Raw genomic sequence first — 21499 nt, forward strand, 5'->3', positions numbered from 1 at the left:
CATGACCAAAACAAAAAGCCAAAGCTGATAAATAACAATCTGCTATTGCTCAACTTGCTTTTGTTGTCACCATTAGACAGTTGATGGCATGTTACTGTTGGCATCATGACTGTCTATAGCTCACTGTGTTGCTGACATTGTAGAATGTAGCAGACCACAAACTCTGCTCATAAAACTTGCTTAAGGCAGTTACTAGAAGCACAAGATGCCACAACTGCTTGTCTCAATCTGCCAATATAATTTATGGACTCCATATTGATGTCACTGTCTGACTGAAATTCTTTTGTGAACCCTCATTGCCAGTTTTGTAAAGCCCTCATCGCTACTGCTGTGGAGGCCAAGTTGCCACTGATGTTGTGGTAGGCCGAGTCTGTGAAACGTATTCTGGTGCAGTACACCACTAAGACAGTTTCTCCCTACCACTACTATACAGCTATGTGCAGGGTCAGGTAACAGGATAGGAGAACAAAGGTACTACAACACTCCAACAAATTAGTAACAAAGTCACACAAATGAGTTAAAAAGGTTTACTTATCTTTGTGACTAGTTGAATGATTAAGTCTGCAACACTGCATGTAATATAACACAAAAAGGCCATGAATGGCTAAGTGCAAATAATCGTAGGAAAACTTCATGGTACACAGCAAATGCAGTTTACAACAACTGTCTGTTCACTTCTAAGAGTTCACTAAACAACATTCCATGTCTAAGCTAGCACTGGATGATGATCTATAACCAAGTGGGTGAGGACTGCTCTTCTATCTTCCAAGTAGGTTTCTGTCCGTTGTTGTCCGGTCATTGGCAGATTGTACTTAACTTGCAATTGGCTGAGGCGAAGTCGATATCTTCATCCTCAGTGCTGTCCGTGGTGATGGTGGAACTCGTGCAAATAGCGAGTCTCTATGGCAGGCACCAGCTTGTATCTTTGCGCCTGTGGTGCGTTTGTCCTGGCTGTGTCTTGTTCAGATGACACAGTAAATTCAGATATCTGTGTTTCTGATTAGTGGAAATTTGAAAGAAAGAAATTTACAAAATGTTAGAAATATTTAAATGAGACTGTACAATATTTCTGTATTTACTTTGTGTTCAATACTGACCTTTAGTATTTTTTCACACTATCAGCAATAATGTTAGTATATTTTGTAACCTTGACTCCAAGTTTTTATGTACCAAAATTGTTAATATATTCTGCCACTTTCTCAACTACTTCACAGTTGCCTCTTTTACATTTTGCCATCTGCAGAAGTCATTCCATCTGGGTGCTCCTTCAGTTTTAAAAACTTGTGAAAGTCATATGATGTGACATTTGACCGTGTGCTGCGTGCATGGAATATCATCCGGCATTTGTTTTGATAGCACAATGAAGTTTTTGTAAGTCCTGTGCTAGATATTGGCATTAATGTTGTGTCCTTAAGCGAAAACTTTAATGAGACATGAACATTTTATCCCACAAAGCAAGGCCATGATCATCTATATATAGTTAAAGCTTTAAAGTATCCTCCTCCTAAATGGGGTGCATATTCTGCCAGAGATTCATTTGAATTTCTGTAATTCTATCAGTGCAAAATCATCTTTGTCAAAGGTATTGGTCAATTGAAACATTTTTTAAGTGAATATCTAAGTCTGTGGGCCAACGGATAAGCTTTTCTTGTTACCACATTTCTTTTAGAACTTAATGCGGTTTAAGTTTGTAAAAATTATTTTATTTATCACAACTTTTCTGACATTTATCTTGTGGCTTGTGCTCCTAATCACTGATAGACATGGAAACACACATCATCATCATTGTCTAAATTTCTTATTTAATTTGCTGCTAGTATAACAACAATAAACTTTTTTCCTCCAGTGCTTTGCTTTATAAATACTCATTTTGATTATTCCATTAACTGCCATTTTCTTTTCTTTACAGTATGATCAGTGTGTGTCGAGCAACAATATACATTACGATGTTTTTCCGGTAAGTTGACTTAAATTATTTCTTATTTGCAATTTATATCCCAAAGTTAACAGTAAATGTAACCTGTTTTTAAGATCTAAACTGTTGATTTGTATAAAATGCCTATATCTCATGATAAAAATTGATTTCTTGTAACAAATAAGAACAAACTGAGTTTTCAAGCATTTATATATCATCAGTTCAATATACAGGGTGGAACACGGTACATTACAGATTTGGGAATGAAATTAAAAAAATGAACACTTATAAACTTATTTTTATTTTCCCCATATTGGACAATAATGGAAGTTTCTAATTACATGGTTTAAACAGTATATCTGGCAAATGTCTGCCTTCACAATCCACACACTGCGCCAGTTGTGTTTTCTGAAATTCTCATGCACTCTTTCAAGCATGTCTTCTGGTATTCTTTCAATTTCAGCCTTTGACTTCAGGTAAACCCAAAGAAAAAAATCGCACAGGGCTCAGTCCGTGATTGTGCGGCCCAGTTGAGATCCCCCATCCGAGAGATAAGCCTTCCAGAAAACGTTTGCAGTGGAGGGGTCTCTGGTGAATTTGCCTGGGGTTTCTGTTACTCCAGTACTGCATATTCTGTTTGTTTACACACCCACTGAGGTGAAAATGTGCCTCATCAGAAGAGAACACATTTGCGTCATGGGGTATGGTTGCAAGCACGTCTTCACAAGATGTTCGTCGTGTTACATAATCCCTTACAGACAATTGCTGGATCGCGCACATTTTATACGGGTGAAAATTCAGTTCATTATGAAGAATCCCGTGGAGAGAACACAACGGAACAACAATTGAATACAAACCTCCCGTCAGTCACTATAAACCATGTCCACCCTCCCCCTATTCAGCCAACAGTGTCACCAAAATGTGAATTCATAAAAAAAAGCAATTTACCGCTCCACCCTGTAATTTGTAAAATTTCCACGTATGCTATAGAAACATGGCCTACGCAAAAGCAAGCAGGACTCGCATTTTATTTGTCATTTATCTTGTCAGCCATTTAATGTTTAATGATTGGTGGAGCATATATAACATTGCTAAGCCATCCTGTTGTACTAGTTGCTATGGCTTGTACTTTAGCCAGTTAGAATTCACATATTGGGTGGGATCTGTTGACTTGGTAAACAGAAGGGCTCCTTCATAAGATGTAGTACGTAGGTATTCAGCTTGTTGCTTACTGAACTGTCACTTACATTGTTTTCACTGTCTTGATCATCACATGTATCATTATAAGAATAAAGTGAAGGTCCTAACAGTAAAAGCATACAAATTTCTCAACTGTGTAGTCTCATAGGGTAGTATTCTGTGGCTGTTCTTGTTTCTTATATGTATTAATGACTTAACATAGCCACTAAACTCAGTCAGTGAACTCCGCTGAGGATACATTACCTACTACCTGGGAATGTGTTGAACAATAAGGAGAACATTGGCCTGATCATGTAATGTCTTATAATTAATAAATTTTCGTTAAATAAGGATTAGATAGTAGTGATGAAGTTCTTGGTAAACTATAACCACCCTCAGATGGACATAAACCTAGAACCACTGTCTAAATATGGGTGGGGTGTCTGAGACCCGCTCCAGATTTTTATCCAGAATGTCCTGTTGCTCCGTACTTTCCATGTCCAAGTTGGTGCCTTCAGGAGTTCCCCCCATATCCAGGAGAATGGGGTCCCGCAGGGCACTGTATTAAGCGTATCACTATTTTTAGTGGCCATTAACGGTCTAGCAGCAGCTATAGGGCCGTCCTTCTCATCCTCTCTGCATGCAGATGACTTCTGCATTTTGTACTGCTCCACCAGTACTAGTGTTGCTGAGCGGCGCCTACAGGGAGCCATCCACTAGGCGCAGTCATGGGCTCTTGCCCACGACTTCCAGTTTTCGGCTGCTAAGTCGTGTGTCATGCACTTCTGTCAGCATCGTACCATTCATCTGGAACCAGAACTTTACCTTCATGATGATCCACTCACTGTAGTTGAGACATATCGATTCTTAGGACTGGTTTTTGACACCCGACTGACTTGGCTACGTCACCTTCGTCAGCTTAAGCAGAAGTGCTGGCAGCACACCAATGCCCTCTGCTGCCTGAGCAACACCAACTGGGATGCAGATCACTCTACTCTGCTGCAGCTCTACAAAGCCCTTGTTCAATCCCGCCTTGACTATGGGAGTCTGGTTCATGGTTCGGTGGCACCCTCAGTGTTGCGTGTACTCGACCTAGTGCACCACTGTGGCGTTCACTTGGTGACAGGAGCTTTTATAACCAGTCCGGTGACCAGTGTCCTGGTGGTGGCTGGAGTCCCTCCATTGCAGATCCGATGTGCAAAACTGCTTGCCAGTTACATTGCACGTTCTCCTGAGCATCCAAATTACCGCCTCCTTTTTCCACCCGGAGCTGTTCATCTCCCACATCAGCGGCCCATATCAGGGCTAACGATTGTGGTTCGCATGCAGTCGCTTCTGTCTGAACTGGAGTCCTTCCCTTTACCACCTCCCATCCAGGTCCGTCCACATACACCTCCATAGTGTACACCTAGGCCGCAGATTCATCTGGACGTTTCGCATGACCTTAAGGACTCAGTTACTCCTGCCACTCTCCGCTGTCACTTCCTTTCGATTCTTGACATGTTCCGGGGTTCTGAAGTGGTTTACACTGATGGCTCAATGGCTGATGGTCATGTTGACTTCACCTACGTCCACAGAGGCCATTTTGAACAGCATTCCTTGCCTGATGGCTGCAGTGTATTCACTGCAGAGCTGGTGGACATCTCTCTCGCACTTCATGTCCTGGGGAATTGTTTCTTCTGTACACTGGCTCCTTGAGCAGCTTACAAGATATCCACCAGTGCTACCCTCGCCGTCATTTGGTAACGTCCATCCAGGAATCCATCTATGCCTTGGAATGGTCCGGTCATTCAGTGGCGTTAGTGTGGACCCCCAGGACATGTCGGCATCCCAAACAGGCTACGCGGAAACCACTTCTGGAATTGGGCATCTCTGAACCTGACTTGGGTTCTGACTTATGCCGTAGAGTTTTTAGGCTTTGGGAATCGGAATGGCATAACAGTACACACAACAAACTGCGTGTCATTAAGGAGACTACGAATGTGTGGAAGACTTCCATGCGGGCTTCTCGCAGGGAATCAGTTGTCCTCTGCCAGCTCCGCATTGGCCACACTTGGGTGACCCACGGTTACCTCCTGCACTGTGAAGACCCGCCTGAGTGTCGGTGCGGTACCCGGTTGACAGTGGTCCATATTCTGGTGCACTTTCTCACTTCAACTGCCCAGTGATGAAATCTTGGGTTACCGGACTTGTTTCCGCTAATTTTACCTGACGACACCTCATCGGCTGATTTTGTTTTAAGTTTTATTTGTGAGGGTGGGTTTTATCATTTGATCTAAGTTTTACCACATGTCCTTTGTCCCTCTGTGTCCTCCAACCTAGTGCTTCTAGGCTGCAGGTCTTAATGTGTTGCAGAGTGGCTGGCTTCTTTTTATTCTCATGGTCAGCCAGCCATGGTAATCTTCTTTGTTGTTTTAATCTCTTCATCCCATTTTTTTCATTTCTATGGTTTTCTTGTCCCCTTTTGTCCATTTACATGTTTGTCGCCCTTCATCGTTCTTGTGATTTTTTCCTTTCATTCCGTTTTGAGTTGTCAATCTTGTTTGTTTTATTCTCACACTTGTGGCATTGTTTTATTCGGAACAAGGAACTGATGACCTCATAGTTTGGTCCCTTTCTCCCTCTTTTAATCCAACCAACCAGCCACTGTCTAAATTTGAAACATCTGATAAAAATAAATATCTAGGCATTGTGATTGATGAACATCTTACGTGGCAGTGTGTACCAGCTACATCTGGAAAAAGATTAGTTGCAACAGTTACTTGTTATAACCCCTCCTCCTGTCCTATAAAAATCTACTATGGACTAATCCATACAAATTATCAATTACGGGATTGAAATTTGGGATGCGGCACAGTCTACATAGATAGGATATTCAGGCTTCAAAACAGAGTTGTTAAAATAACTGCTGATATAAGTAGATGTCAATCCAGTAGGGACTGTTTCATCAAGTATAATTTACTGTGTGTGTACTCTTTGTATGTTCTTAAAACAATTAAGATGGTAAAAGAGAATGTAGACAGAGCATAATGTACACACACATCCATTATTACAATACACATATTGGAGAAGATTGCCATAGGATATTGAATAATAAGAGATACAGTGCTACAGCTCACAGCCCACTTGCTTGTGGAAGACAATTCTGTATCAATTATGCTGGAAGACAGTTCTATAACATGTTACCAATTGGTATAAAGGAACTCCAAGTAAACTTCTTTATGGGCATTTTCAAACAGTAGTTCATTAAGAGATGTTTATACTCACTTAAAGCTTTCTGAACTCCATTATCTCTGTTACTGTTTTTCTGTATTTTCAGTTGCAGTATATCAGTGGTGATAAATATTTATACAAAGTATCTAATGTGCTGCTCTTTGTAGATCTTACTTGTATTTATGATGTGATATCATTAATGAAAGTGTATGAAAAATGACGATATTCAAGATTGTAAAGTTATTATCGACAAATAAAGATTATCATCACTGTCTTAAAAAAAAGGGGGGGGGGGGTAAATTCTGTCAGCTTATACTTTTGTATTTACAGTGTACAGTCTATAACTGATTACATAATATTTGCACTTGTGGGCTTCATTTCACAAACTTGCATACAGTGTCATCTACCTGTGCAAGTACAGTGCTGTTATGAAGACCGTTAGTAAAACAGTGAGCTACAAAAGAGCTCTGTTATGGGATTATAATACTACTATATGCATCATAGTGTGACAGCAAACAAAACTGTGGTCAAATGGCTAAAAGGGTGGGTAAGAAGTTTTGGTCCTTTTATTAATTGCCATCTCTTTAATTTGCCACATAATGATCCTTATGTCTTGCATCACTATATTGCAGCATAATTTACTTCCCTGTTTTCATCTGTTTTGTTTTTTAAATTTGACATTTTGTTTTATTGATAAGTTTTTTTGTTTTTTTCCAGTAGAACAACACTCAATTGGTAGATGCTGATATTTATAAAGCTGGAGTCTTCTTAGGGTGTTATTTTGGCATAGCAACAATGTATATATGGGCAGTTGGCATTTTAGCAGCTGGGCAATCGAGTACTATGACTGGAACATATGCAGGACAGTTTGCAATGGAGGTATATCTTGCTACATTTTTATAAATTTAATATTTTTGTTTAACACAGCTGCATTAACTTTAATAATATTCTTCAGGTTTTATTGTGTTCACAGTGATATCATAATGAAACACTTTTAAAATGTATGAGGTGCAAAATTAGGAATCTGATTTACATGTAGCAAATAATTTTCATTCAACTGGTACTGAACATAGAACTGAATTATGTTGCTATTGCTGCAATCTCATTATCAAAATTTAGCAAAAAAGTGACAGACTGAAAAGAATATATGTGCAAAATCATCCAACAATTTGAATATGTAATATACACTTTTAATCACCTGTTTAGGTAAATAATGCACTGGACTTCCAGTTTACCTAAATACAAAGTTACACTCAGGACATAAACAAAACAATGTCTCCAACTTTTGGACAAATGACTTGTAAGTTTATTCCCTAGTGTAAGAAAAAGATAGTGGTGTAATATCACATGGGGCATCAAATGCACAAGGGTATGCTGAAAAGTAATGCCTCTGAATTCTTACGTGAAAAATCTTAAAGCTTTTTAAGTACAAAAAAAAAGTCAATGATATTCTGCTCCATGCATGGACAAACTGTTTGAAGATGAAACTAGATTACAGCACGGTATTTCTTACGCGTCGACATAGTTAAGTTGCACACTGCCCTGTTATATGCTACATATCGAAGCCCTCTAGTGGAAGAGGGCTAAAAATATGTAGACATTATGAATAAAGACATAGATGTTAATAATGAGTTTTCACATACAAAACTTGGAGGCGTTACTTTTCAGCATGCCCTCGTAGAAACCACTATCACTGTTCATGAAGATCAGAAATGGCTCTGCCCAAACCCTAAGAGGGATATGTGTAGTAGGAGAAGTAGCTCACTACTGTACTTATGTTGTTACTAGCTCATTAGTGTGTGTGTGAAGTTCAGTTATTGAAAATGATTCATAGAATTTACAGAAAATAAGTATAATTTTCTTTCACAGTTTATTTGTTTTTGAAGGGAAACTGCAGCAACTGCACAATCACCAGGAAATGCACAAATAGGAGTGTCCCTTGGTGGAATAACAAACTGGAAATGCAAAGAAAACAGGTACAGAGACTGTTTAATATTGCGAGACATAAAGGACAATGGGTTAAATATTGTGAGGCCCTTGTCAAGTACAATCTTGCAGTCAGACAAGAAAAGGAGGCGTCCTAGAAGGCATTCTGTGAGGAAGTGGAGGGCACAGCTGCACAAGCCAGACTTCACAAGATTCTCACTAGAATACCAACCAATCCAGGAGGGATGTTGAGGAAAGAGGATGGGGAATATACAAAGACAGCACATGAGACACGGGAATTTCTCCTCCAAACTCACTTTCCTCAGTATGCTCTGCCAGACAACACAGACCAGTATGTGACCCCAAAGAGACAATGGTTCACAGGCACTCTAAGAGAGGACTGGGAATCGGCCAAGGACTGTGTGAACTTCAACAAAATCCAGTGGGCGGTGGGAACATTCCAACCGTTAAAGTCACCTGGCCCAGATGGAATTTTTCCAGCCCTCCTGCAACAGGCAGGAGGAAAGCTCATAAAAGTCCTATGCAGGCTATTCAGGGTTAGCCTAGCAGTAGGAATCATTCCCAATGCTTGGAGGGCAGTGAAGGTTGTCTTCATTCCAAATGGCTGTGAACACTATGGGACTTAGCTTCTAGGTCATCAGTCTGTCTTCATTCCAAAGCCAGGGAGACTTCAACATACCATGGCCAAGGATATGAGACCAATAAGTCTGTTCTCCTTCATTCTCAAAACATTGGAAAAACTGGTTAATGTATATGTTTGGGAGAGGAGACTAAGTAGGGTCCCTCTACACTCGAACCAACACGCATACCCACCAGGTAAATCGTGTGAGACAGCTCTCCACCAACTTGTTGGGAAGGTGGAAAAAGCACTTCACTTCCAAGAAATATCTTTCTGCTGCATCTTTCTGGATATCAAGGGGGTCTTTAGTAGCACGACCTTCAATTCCGTGGTATGGGCAGCAGATGTGCATGACCTGGGGACCACTATATGTAGGTGGTCCAGGGCCATGCTTAGTGGAAGGAAGGTAGAGGCTACCATGATGAACGAAAAGGTAGTAATTAAGACCACTAGAGGCTGCCCACAAGGAGGAGTTTTGTCTCCTCTATTGTGGAATCTAGCGGTGAACAAACTCATTGAGGAACTAAGTTCTAGGCAATGCTTCTGCCAAGGATACGCAGATGACCTTGTCATAGTAATACTTGGCAAATTCACTGACACAGTTAGGAGTATGGCACAAGGAGGATTGGACATTGTGCAAAAATGGTGCATTAAACAGGACCTGAGAGTTTATCCTAAGAAGCTCTTCGATGAAACTCTACCTGTGAAGGGGATAGTGAAATATCTAGGGATAACCTGGGATGAGAAGCTAACTTGGACCCCCTTCACCTTAAGAGCATCTGCTCCAAGCAAAAAGTACTCTAGTGAATGCTAGGAGGGCTTGTGGCAAAAACTAGGACCTAAGCCCCAGGAGTATGCACTGGATATACACCACCTAGGATTTGCTACAGGGCCATAGTGTGTTGGAAGAAGGTAGAACAGCGGGTTGCTGCTAAGGAGCTTGCTAAGGTGCAGAGAGTGGCTTGCTTAGCCATAACAGGTGGAATTAGCAGAACACCAACTGCCGGAATGGAAGCCATGCTGGATATGCCTCCACTTCACCTTTGAGTCAAGATGGAGGCAGCAACTGGGGCACACAGACTTAAAACTGGATCTCATTCGGATATCCAGAATCACACACAAACGTAGTGAGTGAGGTAAATATAGGAATGGCTGGGGAAATGCCTGCCACTATATAATAACTCCCAACTGCTTCGACAAGCCTTGCAACATAATAATTGGAAGTAGGGAACAGTGGGAAAAAACAGTTTGACACCGTACGGGGGACATAGTTTGGTTCACCAATTGGTCGAAAACAGACCAAGGTCCTGGGGCAGGGGTGTACGAGGTTCATCCAAGACAAGAGGATCATCTTGCTAGGAAAACTGGCCTCTGTATTCCAAGCTGAAATTACTGCAATCAGGGCATGTGTGGAGGAGAATAAGTGTAGGTGCTACAATGACCGTAGCATCTACATCTATTCAGACAGCCAGGCAGCCCTGAAATCATTGGCAGCTCCTGCAACAAGATCTAAGATTGTTGCAGATTGCCACAGGGCTCTGGTGGAGCTAGGGGGAAGCAATAGGGTAAATCTAGTGTGGGTCCCCTGCCACTCAGGGATCTGAGGCAATGAACAAGCCGATAGATTGGCTAGGATGGGGGCAACAGCTCCATTTATTGGACCGGAACCTGTCCTGACAATCACCAAGGCTATGATCAAATTAGAACTACGGAACTGGCTTAGGAAACATCACGTAGGATATTGGACAAAGGTCCATAAACAAAAACATGGTAAGGTAATGATCCCCAAGCCATGTTTTAAAAGAAGCTCTGTAATCCTGGGCTTGAACAGGAAAGAGATCAAGCTCGTGACTGGACTGATGACCGGCCATGGGAATTTCAAAAAGCACCAACACACAATGGGTATAACGATAGAGGACCATAAATGTAGAATCTGTGATGAGGGTGAAGAAACTGCATTACACCTAATCTTCGAATGCATGGCATTGGAGAGTGAAAGATACAGAATCTTCGGGACAACTAGACCTGAAGACATTGTGTCTAACAAAAAACTGGTAGCGGGACTCCTTGCACTATTTAAGGGCACTGGTTGGCTTTACTAGATATACAGGGAGCGATACCACACAATAAACCTAGTTTCAGTGCGGGCAGTGGCGGGTCAGACCTAAGCTGTTTTAGCTTCCCTGTTAAAATCAATCAATCGTATTCAGTTTAGATAGAACAGAGTTTGTGATCACTTACCGTATTTACTTGAATCTAAGCCGCACTTGAATCTAAGCCACACCTGAAAAATGAGACTCAAAAACAAGAAAAAAATTTTTACCGAATCTAAGCCGCACCTGAAATTTGAGACTTGGAATTCAGGGGGGGAGAAAAGTTTTAGACTGCACCTCCAAAACAAAACAAAGTTGTTCCATTGTAACATGAGACACAATTTAGGTCGAATGAATGAAGATACAGCAACAGTAGTTTGGTTCGAGTCGTAAGCTTAACAGTTAAGCTTTACCAAGTAGCCATTGCTATGTGTCAGGTGCTCCGTCCATATTTATACGGGTACCCTTCCTTTTTTCACGTGCTTCATCTGGTTTGAATCGATTGCTTATTTTGCTTTGATCTGATAAGTGCCGTTCTCTTTGTTGTAGGTGTTTACGTCACTCTAAGCTGAAAATGCATTATTGTACTGTGTTGTGCATTGTTTGCCGAATTCTGATAATGAGCACTTACGACCTGCCACCGCTCATGGCATGGCTTGCTTTTGTGCGCGCTACCGCCGCTTACAATAAAAAAAAAGAGCAATTGTCTCAGTAGCGAAACAATGGCAAGAGATTGCTATTTGTTGTTACTTACACTGCTGCTTTCTTTGATAATGATAAACGAGAACCAAATAATAGACTGTGTATGATAGATGATGTTCTGAATGAGAGTTTACCAAAAATTTTTCTCCGTTTGAAAATCTTTGCAGACGCCTCTTCAGTACATTAAATTCTGCACAGAAATTAGTCATCTTAGATTTAAAAATCTAGTCAGTTGCCGTGCTTCATTTCTGACTGTATCACTATTCAGCATAAGTTTAATATAAATATAAACATGACATATATATATATATATATATATATATATATATATATATATATATATATATATATATATATATATATATATATATATATAATAGAGGGAAACGTTCCACGTGGGAAAAATATATTTAAAAAGAAAGATGATGAGACTTATCAAACAAAAGCGCTGGCAGGTCGATAGACACACAAACAAACACAAACATACACACAAAATCTAGCTTTCGCAACCAATGGTTGCCTCGTCAGGAAAGAGGGAAGGAGAGGGAAAGACAAAAGGATTTGGGTTTTAAGGGAGAGGGTAAGGAGTCATTCCAATCCCGGGAGCGGAAAGACTTACCTTAGGGGGAAAAAAGGACAGGTATACACTCGCACACACACACATATCCATCCTCATATACACAGACACAAGCAGACATTTGTAAAGGCAAAGAGTTTTACAAATGTCTGCTTGTGTCTGTGTATATGAGGATGGATATGTGTGTGTGTGCGCGAGTGTATACCTGTCCTTTTTTCCCCCTAAGGTAAGTCTTTCCGCTCCCGGGATTGGAATGACTCCTTACCCTCTCCCTTAAAACCCAAATCCTTTTGTCTTTCCCTCTCCTTCCCTCTTTCCTGACGAGGCAACCATTGGTTGCGAAAGCTAGATTTTGTGTGTATGTTTGTGTTTGTTTGTGTGTCTATCGACCTGCCAGCGCTTTTGTTTGATAAGTCTCATCATCTTTCTTTTTAAATATATATATATATATATAATGTCTTATAAATAATTACTATTAAAAACAGTCTGATCACGATTTATTTAAAAAGGCAACCGGTTTCGACCACTACTGTGGTCATCTTCAGACCTACAAGTTGTATACAAAGCTCTAATTAAAGGGCTACATACATTAAAGAAAATACATAAAGTTATAAAGCTATAAAACGTTGAATTACCATTGAGTAGGAACCTTTTTCTGTTGGAATCACTACTGAAGAAACCAGTGCACGTCTTACTATATATAATGGAGGCTCCATCCACTTCTGACTGCATGATGTCATTACTAACCAATGAGTTATAAGTCGAATTACAATTTAAAATTTCTTAGTTAAAAGAACATTGTCAAGAATTAGAAATAAATACACACTAAAACTTAGCTTATTAAACAGCTATTGTCAATTAAGAAGCGTTAAAAATATTTAAATATGTAGGAAAATGAACTTCGGTTGCCCTCTCAAGGCCTGTCAGTGAACCATTTGGAACCACTGGTTGCTATGGTGAAGTTGGACGCCGTTGCAAAGATGAAGCAGCAGGCTTCTTTCACTGAAGTTGTTGTAAAGTCGATAGTCGAACTAGTGGTTGCCATGGTGAGGACAAACGCCAGTACAAAGATGTGGCAGCAGGCTTCTTTCCAACGAAGTTGTTGCGAAGTGGAATGGCAAAGACTGTGGCGTCAGACGATGTATTATTGAGCAGCAATTTGTCTTTATTGAAACGATTTTTAAAGAGTAAGCTACAATAATCTGTAGCTGACATGTATACTACATGCTGCACAAATACGATACGAAGTAGTTGTCCATATATATGAAATATTATCTATGAAGTTGATATGTAGATTACGTGTGCCAAGTTACATGCCAGTCATATAAGCAAATAAAAATGAAAGAATTTAAAATTATAAAATTATGAGCCAGTGTCAAAAATAAAACGATGTGAATTAGCAATATGCAGTCTAAAAGCATAAAAGCAAAAATTCTAAAGCTTGTCGTAGGGGTAACAGGTGAAACTTTGTACCATAGGGATATACATGAAACTTCTTGACACCATGTACGATAGCCAACAATTCTTTCCCTGTTTGCGAGTAACTTTACTGTATCCCAGTTAATGTTGTTTACTTGATATATATCCTAGATACTTTCCTTTTAGTTCAAAGAAACTACATTTATCAGGGCTACAATGCAGACCGTGGGTTTAAAACCACCCAAACGACATCTGTAGATTTTGCAGGTTGTGCTTCCATGTTATCCTGGTAATTAGAAATTCATCTAAATAATTAACACAATTGGAGTACCTTGGATGAGTTGCTCAAGATACCTCTGAAATATTGATGGAGCTTTTGCAACACAAAATGGCAGTCTGCTATAACAGCACATGCTGAATGACATATTACTGACTAAAAACTGTTTTGTCTGATCATTTGTAGCCAACTGAAAGTAGAAACAGCAAGATCAATATTGGAAAAATAGTGGCCTCCAGTCAATTTTGCCTACAGTTTCTCAGGCCTGGGAATGGTATACAGATCTACATTAGCCTGTGCATTAATGGTAAACTTAAAATCTATTCCATGAAGTTTCAGGATTACAACCAGACAATGTCAACTTCCTATCATATCATCTTGGCTGACAACCATTCAGCCATCTTCAGGCGAGTGTTTTGCACTGGAGGTTGCTAGTTCATCTCACTACCTTTTTACCAAAAACAGGTGGGAAGACTCATGTGCAAAGGCAGTCACTACATGAGCGATCTCTGTTGAGTTATGCACGCTCTTAAAATACTGCTCCATCTGTGGTGTGCAGGCACCTGCATAATGTGGTAAAATGTGCACTTTCTGTCAGAATGCACACTTGCAGAGTTAAAATTCAGATGTCAAAATTAATAAAATAGAATGTTACTAGATGTGTCGTTGGACATAAAATGTCTCCTTTCTGAAGAAATTAAAGAAATCAACCTGTCCCACACCTTATCCAGTTGAAAACCACCATCACCATTAATGAGATTTTGCACTAAACATATTTCTGATGATTCCTTAATAATTGGATCTCAGAAGGATCTTGTCTTGGCCAAGGTTTCTGTGGCAGAGCAATTCGTAGTGTTCTGTGGAGATACAATGCTCAGCTGTGCATGACCTACTGGGCTGCGAATGCCGAGTGTGGCACTCACGTTAAACGCATCTTTCACACACTGTGCATGTCATCTGACCAATGTAGGCTTTGCCACACTGATAAGGTATTCTGTAGATTCCAGCCTTCCACAATCCCAGAACATTCTTTGCTGAACTTAGAAGAGCACAAGTCTTTGTATGTGGGTGAAAGATTACTTTTACATGATTTTTTCTTAAGATTCTGCCTTTGACAAAATATTGCTGATGTAAGGAAGGAACGCCCTGGACTTAAATCATTCTTTCTTCTCTTGCTCTTGTGGGTGGTCATGTTTCTTCTTCCTTGAAGCTGTGCTGATGTGATGTGGAGACTATCCATTATCTTTGATCTTCAATACTGATTGTAAGTGTTCCAGCTTGTATGCTAGTCTGTCTCCATCAGACACAATATGTGCCCAGTGCACCAACATGTGAGGGACCCCCATAGTTTGTGATAGGTAGTGGCAGCTAGACATCTGCAAATACAGGGCTGTATGTGTGGGTGTATGGCAAGCAAATCCAGTAAATCGACCGTAGTGGAGCATTGTATCTCCACAGGCTTTCCATGGATTACTCTGCAATGGAAATCTTGGCCTCGACGAAATCCTTGTGTGATTCAATTAATAAGGAATTGATGGAAATTTAAGTTTAGCACAAAATGTCATTAATCATGATGATGGCTTTCGGCTGGATAAGGGTGGGGCCTAGTGATTTCTTTAATTTCTTCAGAAAGGAAACATTTTATGACCAATGACACATCTGGTGACATTTAATTTTGTCAATTTTGGCATCTGAATTTTAACTCTGCACGTAGGCATTCCAACAGAGAGCACACATATAATATCACACTACGCATGTGCCTGTACCCCACAGATGGAACAGTATTCTAAGAGGGTGCATAACTCAACAAAGGTTGCTCATGTAGTGGGCTGCCTTTGTGCTTGTGTCTTTGCACCTACACTCCTGGAAATGGAAAAAAGAACACATTGACACCGGTGTGTCAGACCCACCATACTTGCTCCGGACACTGCGAGTGGGCTGTACAAGCAATGATCACACGCACGGCACAGCGGACACACCAGGAACCGCAGTGTTGGCCGTCGAATGGCGGTAGCTGCGCAGCATTTGTGCACCGCCGCCGTCAGTGTCAGCCAGTTTGCCATGGCATACGGAGCTCCATCACAGTCTTTAACACTGGTAGCATGCCGCGACAGCGTGGACGTGAACCGTATGTGCAGTTGACGGACTTTGAGCGAGGGCGTATAGTGGGCATGCGGGAGGCCGGGTGGACGTACCGCCGAATTGCTCAACACGTGGGGCGTGAGGTCTCCACAGTACATCGATGTTGTCGCCAGTGGTCGGCGGAAGGTGCACGTGCCCGTCGACCTGGGACCGGACCGCAGCGACGCACGGATGCACGCCAAGACCGTAGGATCCTACGCAGTGCCGTAGGGGACCGCACCGCCATTTCCCAGCAAATTAGGGACACTGTTGCTCCTGGGGTATCAGCGAGGACCATTCGCAACCGTCTCCATGAAGCTGGGCTACGGTCCCACACACCGTTAGGCCGTCTTCCGCTCACGCCCCAACATCGTGCAGCCCGCCTCCAGTGGTGTCGCGACAGGTGTGAATGGAGGGACGAATGGAGACGTGTCGTCTTCAGCGATGAGAGTCGCTTCTGCCTTGGTGCCAATGATGGTCGTATGCGTGTTTGGTGCCGTGCAGGTGAGCGCCACAATCAGGACTGCATACGACCGAGGCACACAGGGCCAACACCCGGCATCATGGTGTAGGGAGCGATCTCCTACACTGGCCGTACACCACTGGTGATCGTCGAGGGGACACTGAATAGTGCACGGTACATCCAAACCGTCATCGAACCCATCGGTCTACCATTCCTAGACCGGCAAGGGAACTTGCTGTTCCAACAGGACAATGCACGTCCGCATGTATCCCGTGCCACCCAATGTGCTCTAGAAGGTGTAAGTCAACTACCCTGGCCAGCAAGATCTCCGGATCTGTCCCCCATTGAGCATGTTTGGGACTGGATGAAGCGTCGTCTCACGCGGTCTGCACGTCCAGCACGAACGCTGGTCCAACTGAGGCGCCAGGTGGAAATGGCATGGCAAGCCGTTCCACAGGACTACATCCAGCATCTCTACAATCGTCTCCATGGGAGAATAGCAGCCTGCATTGCTGCGAAAGGTGGATATACACTGTACTAGTGCCGACATTGTGCATGCTCTGTTGCCTGTGTCTATGTGCCTGTGGTTCTGTCAGTGTGATCATGTGATGTATCTGACCCAGGAATGTGTCAATAAAGTTTTCCCTTCCTGGGACAATGAATTCACGGTGTTCTTATTTCAATTTCCAGGAGTGTATTTTTGATATGAAGGTAGCGACATGAACTATCAGTCTCCAGTGCAAAACACACATCTGAAGATGGAGTACTCTTTACACCTGGAAAATTTAAAGACTCATATCAGATTTAAAATCATCACAAATTGTAACTGATCCATTTGGCTTCTTAACAACCGCCATAGGTGTTACCCATTGGTGAGATACCGGAAATATTACTCCATTACTTTCCAATCTATCTAGTTCTGCTTTCCCTTGATCATGCATGGCAAAAGGCACTGGATATGTTCTATGAAACTTATGCACTACTGATTGCTTTAAAGATATGTGGACTTGAACCCTGTTGCACAACTTAATGTAAATTCAGACATGTGCTTATATTGCACACATAATATATCAAGTTCTTTGAATGGAATTGTGGTTGAAACTAAGTTCACTTACTCTTGAATTTGCAAACCAAAAAGCACACAGAGTTTGCTACTAGCAGGGTTAGTCGCTGAGCTACATTTTTATACTTTGTTTAGATGACCATCTGACCACGCAGCAGGATCGACTGTTCATTGTACAGCACCACTATTGTACTGCAGCTGCGAGGAGTTAATGTATGGGTATATGTCCACATGAATCAGAGACACAGCTACATCTGTGTTGAACTGGTATTTTGCCATTGCCCAATTGATTTACAGCTGCAGCATGAGCATGACCTTCTGCATCCTGTATGCTGCTGCTATTGGCATTAGCAAGATACTGTGGAGCATGCTGCTGTGTGTGATAGTGTTTGTTGTTGTTGTTATTGCTGGCTGCCCAAGTCACACATTTGTTAGATGCTCTGGCTTGCAGCATGCAGAACTGGTGATGTCGCAGAATGGGCAGTGATGTTGTCAATGTCTTAAGCTGCAATCTGGACATGGTTTCATCGCATTAACTTTTCTGGGTCTCTGTGATGATGATGTGGAGGAAGCTTTTGTATGAGTTTTTGCTTGCCATGGGAGACACCAGCAGTGAACAAAGCGTTTCTCTTGATGTACAACTGCCGACAATGAGGGCAGTGGATCACTAACTACTGAATACCACTTCACCGCGCTACTGGACAATCAGTGCTCAGTAAATTGGATGTTGACATTAATTGGTTGTAATCAGTTGATCGTAAAACAACTACTAATACCAGAAGTATTGTGAAATGTAGCTTGCATTGATGCTGTTACTTCGTGAGCTTTGGCAAGTTTTAATGTCTCACTCTAAAGCTGTTGCACTAACTTCACTGTGAGAAGGTAGATGTATAACATACTCGTGGATTAATTAAAATGTGCCCCATTGTTTACAAGAAGAATCACATATGCATGCTAAGCCTTGGAAGTCAGCAGCCCATGTTGCATATGATTGCTTACATTACTTAACGCAATGATTAAATACAAGCCTAGTTGCAACTGTGTGGGGTTGGTGATCATAATAGTCAGTAAACCTCAAACATCAGAAAAGCTCAAACTACTGGGGTTGGAGAGTGAGCGTAGTTTTTGCATAACTTCATACAGTTTATTACTAGAGAACAGTAAGAGCGCACTCCCACATTCAGGGTCAGTTATTTGACTTGCCTTGTAGTGAAGAATGAAATGACATAAGCAGACCTCCCAACTCTCATTCGCCTCATTGAAGCAAGTGGAAGGGAGAGGTGGTGGTGATGCTGCTGCATCTGCATCTGCAGACTGTTGTAGACTTTGCAGTAGTTGTAGTAGCAGTTTCTGCTGTTACTGTTGGAATTCCCATTGCTGTTCTTGCTGTTGCTGCTGCATCTGCTGCCTGCTGCTCACACAACTTTAGAAATTTGGACTCTGTGTCTCACACTGAATAGTTACACAGTCAGAAAGTCCTCGTTACCACTTTTCTATCCTACTCTACATTGGCAGAACATAGTTTACGACCCTTCCCACTTGTGGTGAGAGAGAGGACGGTGGAACAAGCAGGGGGTCGGTGCAGTTGATGATGCTCGAGTTGATGAAGGGAACGGCTATCCAGGAGCGAGATCCGTCAGAGTGTAGCAAAAGCCGTCGTGAGCATGCACAAACAGTCCGGGGAGTGATCTGAATTGAGAAACGCAAACATGGGCAAGCTCAATCATTCTCCTGTCAATAATGCTTATCAAAGGCTTCAGAGAATAGTGAGAACTGTTGGTCAAGTGTGAGGCCACAATATTTACATGCCTCTCACATCAGTGGACAGGGCCACATGACCCGCCCACAGTTGCAGAAGCAAGCTGTAGCCATGATATGAACTAGATCTGACCTTTCCTACGTATCAATACTCAGGTTAGGTGGTGAATATGAATTACTGTCAGATATTGAACAATTCTAAAGTCAGTTTGTTTGCTAATTATTCTGTGGTAATCATCTGCGTTATGTTTATTGTTGGATACTGTGTGGCCTTCAGTGAATATAATTTCTTTTAGAATGTACTTGTGGTATTTAGTATCAGATACCTGATAAAGTATCCTAAACAAGACTGATTTATGCCAAGGTTTGCATTTTTACAAATTACCATCTCCTGAAACAAAATAAATAAATAAATAAATAAGTAAATAAATAAACAATGAAGGGAAAAGGAGGAGGAGCAGGTTAGTGTTTAACATCCCGTTGACAATGAGGCCATTAGAGATGGAGCACAAGCTCGCATTGGGGAAGGACAGGAAAGGAAATCGGCCGTTCCCTTTTGAAGGGACCATCCTGATGTTTGCCTTAAGCTATTTAGGGAAATTGTGAAAAACGTGAATCAGGATGGCCGGACGCGGGTTTGAACTGTCGTCCTTCCAAATGCAAGTTCAGTGTGCTAACTACACCTCACTCGGTAATAAAGGGAAAAAAAATCTATTAGTTACTAATGCATTCCTTGCGATCTCATTCCTATATTGCAGCTGTGGCCAGATTAATTCACAATGTACTTGCTTTGTGATGGAGGGAATTATTGTGGTGAAAGTTACATTTTTGTAATTATTCTTTATGATGTCCTTAATACGTATGGTTTCAGTGATGATCTATGCTCAGAAATTGCTGTTTTATCATTTACTTGTTAATGGTAGTGACTTATTTTCTTTACCAGCCTGATGTGGCTTGTCAGGTTAGAAAAAACTAAATAACTTTGCCTTATGGTGCGTTCTTGAGGTACTCCTGATGTACGTTTCATATAGAATAATTTAACTGAAACCAATCTCCTGTCTTGGAGATGAGAGTCAAATTTTGTGTCATTCATCATAAATTGTAATTGAAAGAAATGAGGATCAAATCTCCCATCGGTTACCCAGATTTAGTTTTTTTAATTTCCTGAAATCACTTCAGAAGATTAGTCATTGAAAAAAATCCACAGTTACCCCATCCCTCCAGAATTTGTCATTGGCAGTAAGTTAAAAATTATTAATTGTTCATAAAAGTTATGAATTTGATCAAAAAAATTACTTGGTTTAGTGTCCTTCATTGTGATTGGGAATTGGTTGGATAATTTAGCTATAAAAAATCTGTGAATTATTACTTTTTTACCTAAAGTTTCTTTGGGCAGTCATCAAATTATACACAATAGTGTTTTTGGGGAAAAACTGCAGTTATTTTATATTTCTTTGTAAGCCCTTGTTGCCAGTTTTGTAAAGGCCTTGTTGCTACTGCTGGGGAGGCTGAGTTGCCATTGTTGTTACAGTAGGCCGAGTTGGTGAGTGCGTGAAATGGCTTCTGGTGCAGTACAGCACTTAGACAGTTTCTCCCTGTCCCTATTACACAGCTATGCCCCAGGGCCAGGTAACAGGACAGGAGAACGAAAGTACTACAATGCTCCAACAAATTAGTAACAAAGTCACACAAATGAGTCAAAAGGTTTGCTTATCTGTGTGACTAGTCGAATAGAGAAGTCTGCAACTCTGCATGTAATATAACACAAAAAAGGCCCTCAATGGCTAAGTGCAAATAATCATAGATAAACTTCACTGTACATAGCAAATGCAATTTACAACAACTGTCTGTCCATTTCTAAGAGTTCACTAAACGACGTTCCCTAAGTTAGCCCTGTAACCAAGTGAGCGAGAGCTGCTCTTCTATCTTCCGAATAGGCTTCAGTCAATTGTCCGGTCATTGCCTCGGCCAATTGCCAGCGAGTACAGTCCTCCAAAGTTGATATCTTCATCCGCAGCACTGCTCGTGGCGCTGATGGAACTCGTGTAAGTGATGAACCTCTATGGCACTGTCATCAGCTCGCATCTTTGTGCCTGTGGTGCTTTTGCCCTGGTTGTGTTGTGTTCGGATGACACAGCACTCCTTGCCGCAAA

At 41.4% G+C, this 21499-nt stretch overlaps 1 protein-coding gene across 8 annotated transcripts in view; it reads left to right on the forward strand.

The window, feature by feature from the left end:
• LOC126184757 (protein Malvolio) overlaps nt 1-21499 on the forward strand; it is a 408032-nt gene that overhangs the window by 333400 nt on the left and 53133 nt on the right. For all 8 annotated transcript variants that reach the window (XM_049927300.1, XM_049927302.1, XM_049927301.1 and 5 more), the window contains 2 exons: nt 1910-1957; nt 7028-7186. In XM_049927300.1, coding sequence (XP_049783257.1) covers nt 1910-1957; nt 7028-7186 — 207 coding nt within the window. The remainder of the gene's footprint in view (nt 1-1909; nt 1958-7027; nt 7187-21499) is intronic.

Source organism: Schistocerca cancellata, chromosome 4 (genome assembly GCF_023864275.1).
Source record: "Schistocerca cancellata isolate TAMUIC-IGC-003103 chromosome 4, iqSchCanc2.1, whole genome shotgun sequence".
NCBI lineage: Eukaryota > Metazoa > Arthropoda > Insecta > Orthoptera > Acrididae > Schistocerca > Schistocerca cancellata.